This window comes from Arachis hypogaea, chromosome 3 (genome assembly GCF_003086295.3).
Source record: "Arachis hypogaea cultivar Tifrunner chromosome 3, arahy.Tifrunner.gnm2.J5K5, whole genome shotgun sequence".
In the NCBI taxonomy this organism is placed as follows: Eukaryota; Viridiplantae; Streptophyta; class Magnoliopsida; order Fabales; family Fabaceae; genus Arachis; species Arachis hypogaea.
The window spans coordinates 128101426-128117382 of NC_092038.1; the positions used below are offsets into that span (position 1 = coordinate 128101426).

Consider the following 15957-nt stretch of genomic DNA (forward strand, 5'->3'; position numbering starts at 1 on the left):
TAGGTTTATAGAGTCGTATGACGTACATGTATATTTATGAGTTTGTTACACCTTTTTAAATAATTGGAATTATATGTCCATGTTTATCTCCCAATTCGGTAGTTTGGCATGTCTCCCATTCTGATAGTTATGCATGTGCCTCATTATGATAGTTTTGTTTGTGTCTAGTTTCATCTGAGCCTCGTTTCTATAGTTCCATTTGTGCCCCATTCTTGTAGTTTCGTTTACGCCTTGTTTCTATAGTTTCGTTTACATCCTATTCTGAATTTTTGATAGTTCTGTTTGGGTGCCATTTTGGCAATTCTGTCTGTATCCTAAATTAATATATCTGTATAATAACATAAGACTAACTAGACTTATTTATATTTTGTAATTTAATATAGTAAAAAAATAAATATAAAAAACTATTTTAAGCCACAGATATATAACTAATTTAGAGAGTAAAATAAACTTGTACTCTAAAATAAAAAAATTCTAGGAAAAACTAATATAAATCAAAGTATAAAATAAAATGTATGCATTGAAATAAAATATAGGCTGCAAAAATGAAAAAGAAAATTAAATCCATTTTCCTAGACAAAGGGTGCAAAAATGAAAAACTAGCAGATGTCACTGGCACTTCTTGTAAAAATAAGAAACAAAACCCTCTCCTTCATTTGTATATGCATTTTTTGTGAAATTATAACGTAAAAATTATTTGCGTAATTCTTGTTATTTTTATTCAAGCGGTAAGTAAAGAATCTTTTATTTTAAAAAATACATCATTTTATTATTCTCCAGCAATTTTCAATGTGGAACTTATTACATTCTATTCTAAGACAACTCTTTTACAATTTTTTTAAAGATAATATAATATATTGTCATTATTATAACATTATCATCAGAAGAAAATTGTTTTAATATATAAGGCATTGACTTCTATCGTAAATCACGGCGCATTATACGTTTAGATAGTTTTATGATGTATAGATATATTTATGAGTTTGTTACACTTTTTTAAAGAGTTGGAATTACATGTCCATGCTAATCTACTATTTCGGTAGTTATGTATGTCTTCCATTCCAATAGTTATGCATGTGTCTCATTCTGATAGTTTTGTGTGTGCCCAGTTTCATCTAAGCCTTGTTTCAATAGTTCCATCCGTACCTCATTCTTACAGTTTTGTTTACACCTTGTTTCCATGGTTTCGTCTACATCCTGTTCTAATAGTTTTGTCTGGGCGCCATTTTGGCAGTTCCGTCATCCTAAATTAATATATCCATATAATAACATAGGACTAACTAGAATTATTTATATTTTGTAATTTAAGATCCTAAAAAAATAAATATAAAAAACTATTTTAATCACGGATATATAACAACTTTAGAGAGTAAAATGAACTTTTACTCTAAAATAAAATAAAGTATAGAATAAACAAAGATAAAACAAAGTATAAAATAAAATGCATGCATTGAAATAAAATATAGACTGTGAAAATGAAAAAAAAAATTTAGCCCCATTTTCCTAGACAAAGGGTGCGAAAATGGAGAACTAGTAGAGGTTGCAAAAATGAGAAAAATTATTCAATGTCACTGGCACTTCTTGTAAAAATAAGAAACAAAAATATCTCCTTCATTTTTATATGCATTTTTTGTAAAATTATAACGTAAAAAAATTATTTGCGTATTCTTGTTATTTTTATTCAAGCAGTAAGTAAAGAATCTTTTATTTTAAAAAACACATCGTTTTATTATTCTCCAACAATTTTAAATGTGAAACTTATTACATTCTATTCAAGACAACTCTTTTAGAATTATTTTTTTAAATAATCTAATGTATTGTCACTATTACAACATTATCATCAGAAGAAAATCGTTTTAATAAGACATTGACTTCTATCGTAAATCATGGCGCATTATATGTTTAGATAGTTGTATGACGTATAGGTATATTTATGAGTTTGTTACACTTTTTTAAATAGTTGGAAATTTGGAATTACATGTCCATGCTTATCTATGTAGGCACGTATCTTTGAATTTTTTTGGTTTTAAGAATGTTTCTCTTTTTTTTTAGAAAAAATAATCTGTTTAAAATATAGCCAAATATAACGGCAATTACAGATAAAAAATGTTATATTTAACTCTATGTAAAATAAATATTTTCTATGTTGAATTATGTACTGAGAGTGGATACAAATTTTGATTATAAAGAATTTTAACTAGTGTCTTCAGTTTCAATATCTATAAATGTGCTGCGAAATTGGGAAAAATCTTTTCTTTTTCTTTTTGTCAAAAATCTTGGAGAAGGTTTTATTAAGTATATTGATATTGATTAATATTTTTATTCATGATTGGATATTAGTCAGTTATTATTTAGTTTTTTTCTGATTTGCTCATTACCTATACATAGGTGGTACTTTGTATCATATTTGTAGAGTATTTGATTATTAAATTTATTATCTTGAATTATTATCATGAATTCTACCATAGTATCAGAGCGTTGTTACATTCTTGAACTCTCTAAATTTTTCAATGTTCAAACTCTTTTATGATATTATTTACATGTTTTCTAAGTTTTTCTTTGGCATATCAAGTTCCTGTAATTCGGTTTGAAATAAATAAAGTCCGTGAAATAAAATTCAGTCCATTTTCACAAAAACTGATGCACAAATAAAAAAATTAGAAAAGCTACCAATATGTGAAAATTATTTAATGCTACTTGCCCTATTTGTAAAAATGAAAAAAGAAAAACTTCGCCTTCTGATTTTGTATGGAATTTTCATAAAACTAGAATGTAATGATTATTTATGTAATTCTTTTTATTTTTTTATTAAAGAAGTAAATAAAGAACTTTTTGTTTAAAATAAAAAGTATCATTTTCATTATTCTCCAACAAATTTAAATATGGAACTTATTACCAAGACAATTCTTTTTCATTGAATGTAATAATGTAATTATTTGTCATTACTACAAACATTATTTTCAAAAGAAAGTTATTTTAAGACACTAACTTCTAACTCGTAAATTACGACACAGTATGCCCTTAGATAATTGTTTGACTTATCCGTATATTTATCAATTTGTTACACTTTATAAGTTAAATAATTGGAATTATGTGTCCATCACTCCATACTTATCCATGTGGATACTTGTCTTTGAAGTTTTTGTTTTTTAAGAGCGTTTCTCTTTTTTAAAATAAAAGTTATATCCATAAAAATAGTCAAATAAAACAAAATTTACAAATAAAAGAAAAAATAATATATTCAATGCAAAAGAAAATAAACATTTTCTATGTTTAACCACGTATTGAAAAGGTGTACAAATATAGAGAATTTTAACAAGTTTCTTCAGTTTCTATATTTACAGATGTGCTGCAATATTGTGAAAATTCTTTACCTTTTTTCAAATTGTTAGAGAATATTAGGATATTTGAATATTAATTAAATTGCTCTTAATTGGTACTCTTGTTAATGATGCTAGATGATGCATGATTGGGAGAGGAAGCTGAGGAAATTTATGTTATTGCATACAAAATGAATGAATCATTACCCATATAAATAGGATATTATGCATTTATGATTTAATTCTTTGTTTATTTCTTCATCACCTATAAATAGGTGGGACCTTGTATAATGTTGGTACAGCATTTAAATTGCAAGCTTATTATTTTTGAGTTATAAACATGAATTCTGATATAGTATCAGAGCCTTAGTATCCTCCTTAATTTGCTTCCTGTCCCAACACTTTCATCGGCACCGTATCTCGACAATTTCGTCTGTGCTCCATTCCGATAATTTCATGTGTGTCCATTTTCATCTGAGCCTTATTTCGATAGTTTCATCTGTGTCCCATTCTAACTGTTTTGTTTACGCCTTATTTCTATAGTTTCGTATGCATTCCATTCTGTCAGTTCAGTCTATGTGCCATTTTGACAGTTTTGTCTGCATCCTAATTTAATATCTCCATATAATAACATAGGACTAACTATAATTATTTATATTTTATAAATGAACTGTTACTCTAAAATGATAAAGTTCAAATAAAATAAAATAAAATCTAAAATAAAATAAGATAAAACAAAGTATAAAATAAAATGCATGCATTGAAATAAAATATAGGTTGTGAAAATGAAAAAGAAAATTCACTCCATTTTCCTAGACAAAGGGTGCGAAAATGGAAAACTAGCAGGTGTTGCAAAAATGAGAAAAAGTATCTAATGTCACTCGCAATTTTGTAAAAATAAGAAACAAAACTCTCTCCTTCATTTTTATATGCATTTTTTGTGAAATTATAACATAAAAATTGTTTGCATAATTCTTGTTATTTTTATTCAAGCGGTAAATAAAGAATCTTTTATTAAAAAAAAACACATTATTTTTATTATTCTCCAACAATTTTAAATGTGGAACTTATTATATTCTATTCCAAGACAACTCTTTTACATTTATTTTTTAAGATAATCTAATATATTATCATCATTACAACATTGTCATAAGAAGAAAATCATTTTAATAAGACATTGACTTCTATCGTAAATTACGGGGCAACATACGTTTAGATAGTAGTGTGACCTAGGTATATTTATGAGTTTGTTACACTTTTTAAATAATTGGAATTACATGTCCATGCTTATCTCTGTAGACATGTATCTTTGAATTTTTTTTTTTGTTTTTAAGTGTGTTTATCTTTTTCTGTAGAAAAAAATATGTTTAAAATATAGCGAAATAAAATGGCATTTATAGATAAAAGAAAAATATTATATTTTTATGATGATAAAAAAATATTATATTTAATTCTAAATAAAATAAATATTTTTTATATTGAATTATGTACTAAAAGTGGATACAAATTTCGATTATAAAGAATTTTAACAAGTCTCTTCAATTTCAATATCCATAAATGTGTTGCGAAATTGGGAGAAAGCTTTTTCTTTTTTTTTTTGTCAAAATGGTTGGAGAATATTATATTAATTAAATTGATCTTGATTAATATTCTTGTTCATGATAGGGTATTAGTCATTTATTATTTAGTTATTTTCTTATTTGTTCATTACCTAGCTATACATAGATGATACTTTGTATCATATTTATGTAGTATTTGATTATCAAATTTATTATAGTTGAATTATTATCATGAATTCTATTATGGTATGAGAACCTTGTTAACATTCTTGAACTCTGATTTTTTTTTCATTGCTCAAATTCATTTATGATATTATTCTTTACATGTTTTTCAAGCTTTTCGTTGGCACCTCAAATTTCTACAATTCCGTTTGAAATAAATAAAGATTATGAAATAAGACGCATACATTGAAATAAATAAAGTTTGTGAAAATGAGAAATAAAATTCACGCCATTTTTACAAACAAGGGATATAAATAAAATTAAAAAAACAAAAATGAAAAAAATCATCCAATGTCGCTGGCACTATTTGTAAAAATGAAAAAACAAAACTTCATCTTTTGATTTCATATGCAATTTTATAAAATTAGAACGTAATGATTATTTATGTAATTCATGTTAGTTTTTATTAAAGTGGTAAATAAAGAACTTTTTGTCTAAAACAAAAAGCATCATTTTTATTATTCTCCAACAAATTTAAATGTAAAATTTATTACATTCTATTCCAATATAAGTCGTTTTCATTAAATGTAATAATGTTACTTTTTGTCATCACTACAAACATTATTTTCAAAAGGAATTTGTTTTAAGACATTGACTTCTAACTCGTAACACACAGTATGCGCTTAAATAATTGTTTGACTTATCTGTACGTTTATGAATTTATTAGGCATTAATATTTATTATATAATTGTTTTTCGATTGTTCATCACCTATACATAGGTGGTATCTTATCTCATATTTGAAGAGCATATGATTATCAAGTTTATTACTCTTGAGTATCATAAATTCTAACACGAATAAATTTGAACATTTTTTTGATATATAAATATTTTCATGCAAGAAAAATATTATTTCTCACTATATCTTTCTCTCGGATCTGAAGAGATATGTACAACCATATCAAAATTATCTATAGATGAAAATAAAAATTCTACAAAAGGGGAGTTAAGTCCCAATTTAGTCTCTTAGATTGGTAAGTTGCACTGATTTAGTCCCTAACTTTTTAATTATTATAATTTAGTTCTCCAGATTCAAAAAGTGCACCAATTTAGTCCATTATATATTTTCCGTCGTTAGAACTTAACGCTGTTAGTGACGTGGCTCAAGCCTTTTCACGTTGGACATATTAAAACAATGTTGTACACATTTTGGCCCTAAAAAATGCACTAAACAGCATTGTTTGAGGGTTTGAACAATTAGTATTGTTCAAAAGAGTGGGGTGTAACGTTTTAATATTATTCAAACCCTAAAACGAAGTCGTTTAGTGCCATCTTTAGCGCCAAAACGCGTACGATGTCGTTTTAATATGTTTAACATGGTAAGGTGTGAGCCACATCACTAACGGCATTGAATTTCGACGATGAAAAATACACAAGGAACTACATTGGTGCACTTTTTTGAATTTAGTGAACCAAATTATAGCAATTGAAAAGGTAGGGATTAAATCAATGCAACTTACTAATCTCAAGTACTAAAGTAGGACTTAACTCACAAAAAAGAGAAATATACTATAAAAAAATTATTAAATTTAAAACCTATACGACATAAAACTAAGACCAGAACGGTAAACAAATGAATTATAAAAAAATTATTAAATTTAAAACCTATAGGACATAAAACTAAGACTAGAACGGTAAACAAATGAACCAAAGGAAGAGGAGAAAGAAGAGAAAATGAAAAAAAAAGAAAAAAAAGAAAGGAATAACAAAAAAAACAAAAAAGAAAAAAGAGAGGACAAGAAAAAAAAGTGAGATAAAAAAGATAGAAACAATAAAAGAAAGAAAGAGTAAGAGGGAAAAAAATGAAACTACGGAAGGCTGCCGGCGCCTTGTAAGTTGAGATGGCGGCGACAACCTTCTAAGATTTTTACTATCTTGCTCGTAAAGAGAGTGCGAGCGAAAAAGAAATTAATCTTGTTTACCTGCTATATTAATATTATAATAGAATGTTCCTCTTTATCATAAAAAGACTACTATGTTACATACATATCAAAGTCAGTTTTTCAAATTAGTTGTCAGTATAAAATATATATTAGAATATAAATATACATTAAAAAATAAATTAAATTACATATTTATATATAAATACATTGATAGCTGATTTTAATAAATAATTTTGTTATAAGAATAATATTTTCGTAAAAAAAATTATTAATTTCTTGTATAACATAATCAAAGTTTGTTTTCCTAAAAAAAATTAAATTCATCTTAATTTTAGTTGCCTGTATAGATTTTGGTTCAAGTAGAAAACTGTTTTTTATATGACCGACAATAATGAATTTTGAACTTATAATCTCATAAATATTATATATTATCTAAATCTCTCTCCAAACTATACTAATTAAAATTATTAGTTAAAAAAAACCTTTGTTTGATTTTTTTATATTGTTATTTTAAAAATAGTAATTAGTTGCTAATATATTTGTTGAGTTTAATCATCCTATAATAATAATAATAATAATAATAATAATAATAATAATAATAATAATAATAATAATAATTTCTTTTATTGCATTTTAACTTTTAAAAGATGCTCGATGATTGAGAAATTCGGTCTGTTGATTCAAATACTATTCTTTGTATATAACATTTAGAATTTACATATTTATTACTTCTAAAATTCACATTTTTATTTTTAATATTAGGTTAATAATGGTGTTTTTTTAAATTGTGATCTACCGTAGTAATTTTTTTAAAATGTGGGATGATTTAATTTACGGAGTACAAATCGGACCGTTCGATTTGTGTTTAAGAAATAAAAAAAATTTTGGAGTACACAGATCGGACCATCTTGTGTACTCCATAATTTTTTATTTTTTAAACACAAATCAAAATTTTAAAATTTTTTAAACACTGTACCTCCTATAATTTTAAAAAACATACAAAATTACCATATTAAGGTATATAACACTCATCCTAATTTTATTTCCAAATTTTGTAGCCTCTAAAATTATTCATTTATTTTATCAATAATTAAAAAATATAAAAAATAAATATATTTAAAAAAAAGCTAAAAAAATAAATTATGAATCTCAAATATTATTTATATTGAATTTAGATTATTTGAATTTTAAATTTTTATTTGATAAAATATAATTTCTCTTATATTTTTTTATCTCACTTATGAAATAAATGATGAAAAATTATATTTTATTTTTTAAAATAAAATTTAAAATTTAAAAGATCTAAATTTATTCATATATAACATAGGAGGGAGGGGAGAGAGAGTGATTTAATTTTGAAGTCAAAAGAAGAAAAGAAAAATCCAAAGAGATCATTAAATAGGAGAAGAAAAAATTGGAAGGAAGATCCATGAATTAAATTTGAAAATGAGGAGAAATTAAAAATAAAATTTAATGAGTTCAACGCTGAGTAAGGGTGAGCTAGCAGCAGTGAGGCAGTGACGCTATAAAAGGCGCGTAGAAAAATTCTCGTGAACAGAGTGAGTGAGAGCGAAAAAGAAAAAGAAAAAAAAAATAGAGGAGAGGGCCCTACACCCCTTGCGATTACGAAAACATTTCTTACCAAACCAAAAACAAAACACACTCTTTTTTCTCTCTTTTGTTAGTTTGAGTTTAACCTTAAGCTATGGATTCTCCAAGAAGGTACTACACCCACCACCACCATGGCAGCCCTAACAGCAGCACAAGCAGCAACAACAGCAATGCCCTCCTCCAACTGCCGCCAACGCCACCCCCTCTGCCGCCATTTCAGAGGAACCTCGGGAGATCCGAACCGGCAAGTTCTTTCCCGACAACATTCATTCAGGCTGACCGTAATTCCTTCAAGCACGTTGTTCAGATGCTAACCGGTCGCAAGGACGCCACCCCCAGCGGAAGCAAGAGCTGCCACCAGCACCATATCCCTCCGATGAAGACATTTCCCAACAAGAAGCAGCAGCAATCGGGTTTCAAGCTCTACGAAAGGAGGAACAATCTCAAGCTGAATCCTCTGCTCCCCCCAGCTGGTCGAGCTTCATCCAATAACAACATTAACGTTATTAACGTTATTTCTCCTCGGAATCATCATCACCATCATCACCACCACCATCATCATCATGAATTGCTGTCACCGAGCATCCTCGATTTCCCTGCTCTGGTTCTTAGCCCTGTCACTCCACTCAATCCGGACCCGTTTGGTCGTTCCTCTTCCCCCGCCGCCGCCACTCCTGTTTTGGATAGGGAGGCTGAAGAGAGGGCCATAAACGAGAAAGGGTTTTACCTCCATCCTTCTCCGGCAATCACTCCTAGGGAGGCTCAACCCCGCCTCCTCCCTCTCTTCCCAACTGCAGCTTCTCCTTCATCGCCTTAGATTCCCTCTCTCTTAAATTTCTTTTTGGGTTTCGTTTCTCCTTTAGATTTTGTTTAAGACTTTTATATCAATGGCATTGATGAGGACGAGGACTGAGGAGACAGGGTGAGAGATTAAAATTGTAATGGGGGAGTTATTTTACATTGCCGATCGATAATCAAATAAATTATTATTATTATTATTATTATTATTATTATTATTATTATTATGCAATTAATTGTATTTGCAAAATAGTACTCTAGGTTTCCTTTTATTTTCTTTACTTTCTTTTGCTCTGTTTACTGCTCTGTTCTGAGTGAATGAGTGAGTGAAAGAGAAAGCAGAACCCAACTTTGACTCTTTTTATATCCTTCTTTAAATGGGCATGCAGAAAAACAAATACAAAGGCAAGTTCTCGTTTAAAAATATGAAACTGATTAATGATATAATATTCCCATAATTAACACACACATAATTATTATTTGAAGCCATGGTGATGAATCGGAAATTAATATTGTAAGAGACAATGTTTGAAATAAACAACGATCATAAATTGGTTTCTCTTTCTCTAGCCTCTTGAATGTAGGTCGTGCAGGGTGGCTATGAAATTCAGAGGGACTTTAAATTTACACTAGTGTGCGTGATGAAATGTTTGCATGCATTAATGGGCGTGTTTGAATTTCTTCTTCTGCGATTCAACTCTGTCTCTGTGGTTGCTTCAATCTGAGGGCACGCATCAATAATTGGCAACAATAAATATAACAATAATGAATGTTATAACAAAGCGCAGGGCGGTTTTCGTTCACAGAGAAAGAGAATCAAACTGGTTTTCATTTCAATCAATAGAGTCATCCACTATTTTTTAATATACAACGTAGTTTGTGTACATAATTCAGCATTGCAACGATTCTTACAAATTAATAAAGTGACTTTTTATAGTAAGAATTTTTTAACGTAAAAATATAGGCTCAACGATTGATACCTATCATGTTACACTTTAACTAAAAAAATGTTTTTTTTAAGAAGGATTTAGTTGTAATATGAAAAAAAATTGATTAGTTTAATTTGATTTAATAAATCACTCCTAAAAAATAAATCAGTTTTTTTAGCATACTGCAACATAGTACATGTATGTGTGTCATTGAACTTGTATCTTTGTCCGAAAAGAACTCTAATAATTTTTATGAGTTTCTCCCCACTAATAATGTGGACAATTTTATAATAATAAAGAGATTTTTATATGAAAAGAATGAAGAAATATGTATAGCTTATTTTAAAAATTAAAAAATTGATACATTATGTTAAATAAGTATTTTTTTAACAAGAGAGCTCAACATAATAAGTGGAGCAAGAAGAACAAGCAAATAAAAAAATTAAAAAAATTACAAAAAAAACTCATCAACCATTTTTTGTGTTCCTCTTTTTTATAGTGTATTCTTGATTTTGTACTCCTAATTTTGTATTCATGGAAATATCTTTAATCACTCTAATCTTACTAAAATTCTGTCAATCCAATTGCAAGATCGTTAAAACAGAAGTGCACCAGTTGCATATTTTTTTTATCTAATTCTTACTAAAACTCTGTTAATCTGACAGCATCCTTTCTCCCTCCACCTGCACAATTTCGTTGAAATCTCCTATAACTCTGCAATATAACTCAATTTCTCCCATACCGCAAATTTCTCTTCTCTTGTATGAACTTTATACACCACAAAAAGTATAATTGAAATTATTTTTAGTAAAATCCTTTCAACAATCGACCAAAATTCTCCTTTATGACAACGACTCATTTTAAACATTATTTCATCACAAATTAACAGTAAACCACTTAAAATTCCCTCCGACTCAACATATTCTCGTAATAATACATAATTAAATACGTGTATAAAATTTATTCACTTAAATCCTTAAAAGGAAAATCATTTAAAAGTTTAGTAAATGACTGTTTAATATGGAAGAGTAGTATGTTTGGATTATTCTTCCTGATTGTGTGAGATATGAAATGATGATTACTAGTACCCATAAATATATCTAGCGATGAAGGGGCGTTGAAATTTTTATTTTATTTTGTTTTATCGTCTGTGGAAGGGAGTAGGGACCCCATTTCATTTGAGTCAGGGTGTAGTAGGAAAAAGGTTGAGCAGCCGTAAAAAGCAATGATGCAAAGATAGATAGTTCCTTTTTTTTTCCGCCCTCGGATTCAGTATTTTTTTACTCAAAGGCGAAGAAGATCAGAGGAATCGAGTGGGACTACAAATTGTGATCATGAAAGGAAAGAAAAAGATAGAAATGGGAAAGCCAGAAAACATGGCATTGACGTGACAACTTTGTGTTTGTTGTTTGTTTGTTCGTTTGTTTGGTTCCGAGGGTTACATGATTTTTGTGGACTTTGCAACTCTTGGTTGGTGCTACATTTATTGGGAATTTGAAACTTAACATGTGCACTGCTCTGAAGCCCTTGGTCGCATTATGCCATTATCGACGTACCCACCCCCTTTCTTCTTATAGAACTCATTACGGATTTCTATAATATTTTGATTATAAATAATACCCTATTTATTTATAAAATTACATTTTAAACAATGTATATTACATTTATAACAATATTGATTGATACGGGTTCATTACCTATCAATAAATGAAGTATAGTTTAATTTGTTTTGTTGTCGCATGCGATAATTTGCCTTCCCCTAACAAAATCATCAACATAATCGACTACCCTTCTCATTAATTGGACTGGACTCTAAACTCACTTAATTTCAAAAGTCACATCCTCAATTAATCCAAATTAATTCTAATTTCACTAGTTTACCACACTAACTCTAATTTACCCTATACTCTTTTGTTGTTACCATGGACACACTATAGCTCCAACCCCCATATCCTTTTCCAGTGCCGCATACCCATCAGCCCTGTCGATAGGTCTCCTCGGCGCTGCCTCTGCCTGCCACATGCGCAGCCCGAGTTGCTCCGCCCACCCGCGAGGACGCCGTCGTCTTCAACACCACAACACAACCCCGCCGATGCTACTACTCACAGAGGTCGACGCCGCCGATGCTAGTTCTCACGGAGGTTGATGTTGTTGCGGGCGTCCTTCTCGTCTGAAGGCGTCGACGACGCATTGCCTCCTCCAGGCTGCAACAACAACAACCTCTGTGTCCACGCCACTCCGCCACGTTTAGCCGCCGACCGTCGCACACTGCTCTCTGCAATCATCCCGGTGTTCTCCAATTGGTTAGTATATTATTAGGGTTTTAAGTAACAATAGCTGTTTCGATTTTGGTATTCATGGTTCTTATGTGATGGTCTTGATTTTTGTTGGATTCATGAATTTTTCATTGATTTTAGTTGGATGTTTCTTCTGAGATAGTTTCATATAATTTTCTTGTAACTTTTTTCTGAATTGCAGTTCATTGAGCTCCTTTAGTTCATGCTTATTTTAATGGGAATATAATGATGTATATTGATTTTAAGGTCGAATTTTGATTCTGGACTTTCATATCGTGTAATTTCGTTTAATTTTTATTTGCCACTATGTGTTTGTTACTTGGTTATATGTATGTTTAGTGTAACTTTGCTATTTTTAGCTATATGCTATGATGAGTTTATTGTCTTTTTATTAGTTATATGCTATAATGGAAACAACATAGAATTGAATTTACCGAAAATCTATCATTACTAAACACTAATTTCCTATGATTGTGTGCCTGCTATAGTTCATACGGATGTAAAGAGCAATAACATATTGCTTGATCATGAGTTTAGGCCTCATGTAGCAAATTTTGGGCTTGCTAAGACCTTGTAGCGTGAGGCGGGTGACAGAGGTGCTGGTGTTGGTGCCGGTGCCATGTCCAGGTTGCTGGATCATATGAATACATTTCTCCGAGTAAGTTCTCTGGAAAACTTTTGGGTATTATTCAAATTGAATGGCATCACCATTCAAGGAGAAGTAATGACCACCATGAATCATGATAAGTATCTAGCAGCTTAGTTTAGACTATTGGGATGTGTCAATTTGAGTTAAGGTTCAAGTTATTTGTTTTGGAAAGCTTTATTGCTAATATCTACCTAATTGATCCACTTGCAGAGTATGCTTATATGCTCTATATGCTTATGACGAGATGTTGAATTAGTTATGAATGGCTAGTCTTTGTTTATAACTATGGAAAATTTATTCTGTTGTTGATTTAGGAGCAAAGTCAGAACTTGTAAATGATTGATCACATGGAAGCTTGTTCTAATTTTCCGGGAGATGCATAGATGGAGAAGAAACAAAAGCTTGTGCAGTATAGAGAATTCTTTTGATAAGACCCTTGCCTCACCGGTTCTTACAAATAATTAGATGCTAAAAAAACTTGTTGAAAGCCAACTTGTATGTTCTTCGGAACGAAAAGTAGAATGTCATAACATTCCCTTGTTTCCTTTGATTTCATTTAGGCAGAAATTGTACTAGCTTAGTAGATTCATTATTTTTAGTTAAATTATTCTATTGTAGTTTCTTAAGATGCTTTGTTTGATTAATTAGCATACAAGGAGAAGTTGTTAGAAATGAAGACGGCAAAGATATTTAATTTTTTTGATATGTTAAAGATGCTTCTCCAGATGATATCTTTTTGCTTTTGTTAAACACTTGTTTTGTTTTAGCCGGTTTATACTTGGATGTGTCTTCTGTTGGATGTGTCGTCTGTTTAAAATTTGTTTGGATATGTCTTTAATGAATGTGTCTTCTATTGGAAGTGTCTTTAATAGATGTGTCTTCTGTTTAAAACTTATTTCAATGTGTTTTTAATGGATGTGTCCTCTGTTTAGAACTTCGATGTTGCTTTTTAAGACTTGTGAAATTTCTTTGGTTATCTCTTGTAAAAAAAATTTAAGTGTGAATGTGCCTTCTCTGTTAAGACATTGATATGTCTTTTTGTATTTGTTAAACACTTGTTTTGTTTTAACCGACTAATGTTTGGATGTGTCTTTAATTGTTAGATGTGTCCTTAATAGATGTGTCTTGTGTTTTAAACTTCTTTGTGATGGATGTGTCTTTTGTTTAAAATTTGATTGGATATGTCATTAATTTCGTAACTACTTAAAATCAGGTAAGATTTAATTCGTTCTGGTGCACCTAATCTAATATTTGAATACAAACTCCTACCTTTAGCAAAGCGGACCAACTTTTGATCAAGACCACAAAAATAAATAAGAAATAAATAATGATTTGTCATATAATCTGAACATAATTGACTACAACCCAAAGTTCACGATTCATGAAACTAAATGACAAACCCCATTTTGAAGGTTTATCTTGTGCTGATTTCAGGGGTTTTATCAATGATTCCACACACTTTCTATATGAGAATAGAGGAGTTTGCATTCCTTTCCTAATTTTGCCTCATGAATGAAAACATGCTCATTTTGCACTAAAATAGATACATTTCTAATCTTCTCTTGATGCCATTCGATGCCGTGACTTGTGTGTTAAGTGGTTTCAGGATATAGAATAGGAATGGACAGGAAAAGAGAAGGAAGACGGGTGCAAGGGAAGGAAGCGTGAGAATTGAGCTTTGGGAATTCCCGCATGGGCGCGTGCGCGCACCTGGCGCGCCCGCGCGGATAAGAGCAACATGAAGCCGAGAGTAAGAGCCAAGCCACGAGCCGGCTTGAGTAGCGGCTAAGCCAGGATCCTCATGGACGCGCACGCGTACATCACGCCTCCGCGCACATTACAAGACGCCTCAACAGCGCGTACGCGTACCTTGCGCGTGCGCGCCGAATTGCGAATATGTTTCTTTTAAGAAGTCACGTGACTTAGGCGTGGAGGCAGTTGAGAATCCCACTTTTGGGGAAATGCCTTGGCGGGAAAAGGCTTAAAAAGACCAAGGGAGGAAGGGTTAAACACACGGAGTTCATTTTGCTAGATTTTTTAGATATTTTTGGGGAGGAGAGTTAGTTTTCACTTTTGTAGGAGAGAAGAAGAGGAGAAGATTCCAAGCTTTTCACTAGGGTTTATCCTCTACCAATTTTCTGAATTTTCAATCAAGTTTGGTGAGATCCATTACAATTCTCATTCCATCCTATTCATGTCATAGATTTTTCTTCTCCAAATTCAAGTAGTTGTAATTGATCAACTCTTATAGATCTAGAATTTAATGTTGCAATTTTGAATTTCCTCAACTCTTTGAGAATTTGTTTTCCATTGCTACTCTTTGAGGCTTGTTGTTAGATTCTTATGTTGCAATACTTTCAATTCTCTTTTTCTTCTCATTTCTACTATGACTTTCCTTTTTGCCCATCACATGTTTGATAAAATGTCAACACTAGCTATGGAGTAGAATTTTTACACTTGGCATAGGGTTTGGTCATTAGAAGAAGTTGAATAGTTGTATCAATAGTTGATTTGGAATTAGGGATTGCTAGTTGGCTTGGAGTGCACTAAAGCTAGATTCCCACGAGGTGAAGCTAGGACTTGTGACTCAAGTTGATTGTTTTCATTTGATTTTCCTCCATACTTAGGGGATAACTAAATGAAGCAAGGCCTAATTGTTGTCAACATTGAATGGACTATTATAAGGATAG

The 15957-nt window shown here is 30.4% G+C and overlaps 1 protein-coding gene across 1 annotated transcript; it reads left to right on the forward strand.

Annotated features, from left to right (window-relative positions):
- Positions 1-8542: 8542 nt before the first annotated feature.
- On the forward strand, positions 8543-9598 carry LOC112791482 (VQ motif-containing protein 4). Its single transcript, XM_025834335.3, has one exon. It carries the CDS (start codon positions 8689-8691, stop codon positions 9409-9411), a length of 723 nt encoding a protein of 240 aa, XP_025690120.1. The 5' UTR covers positions 8543-8688; the 3' UTR covers positions 9412-9598.
- The last annotated feature ends 6359 nt before the right edge of the window (positions 9599-15957 follow it).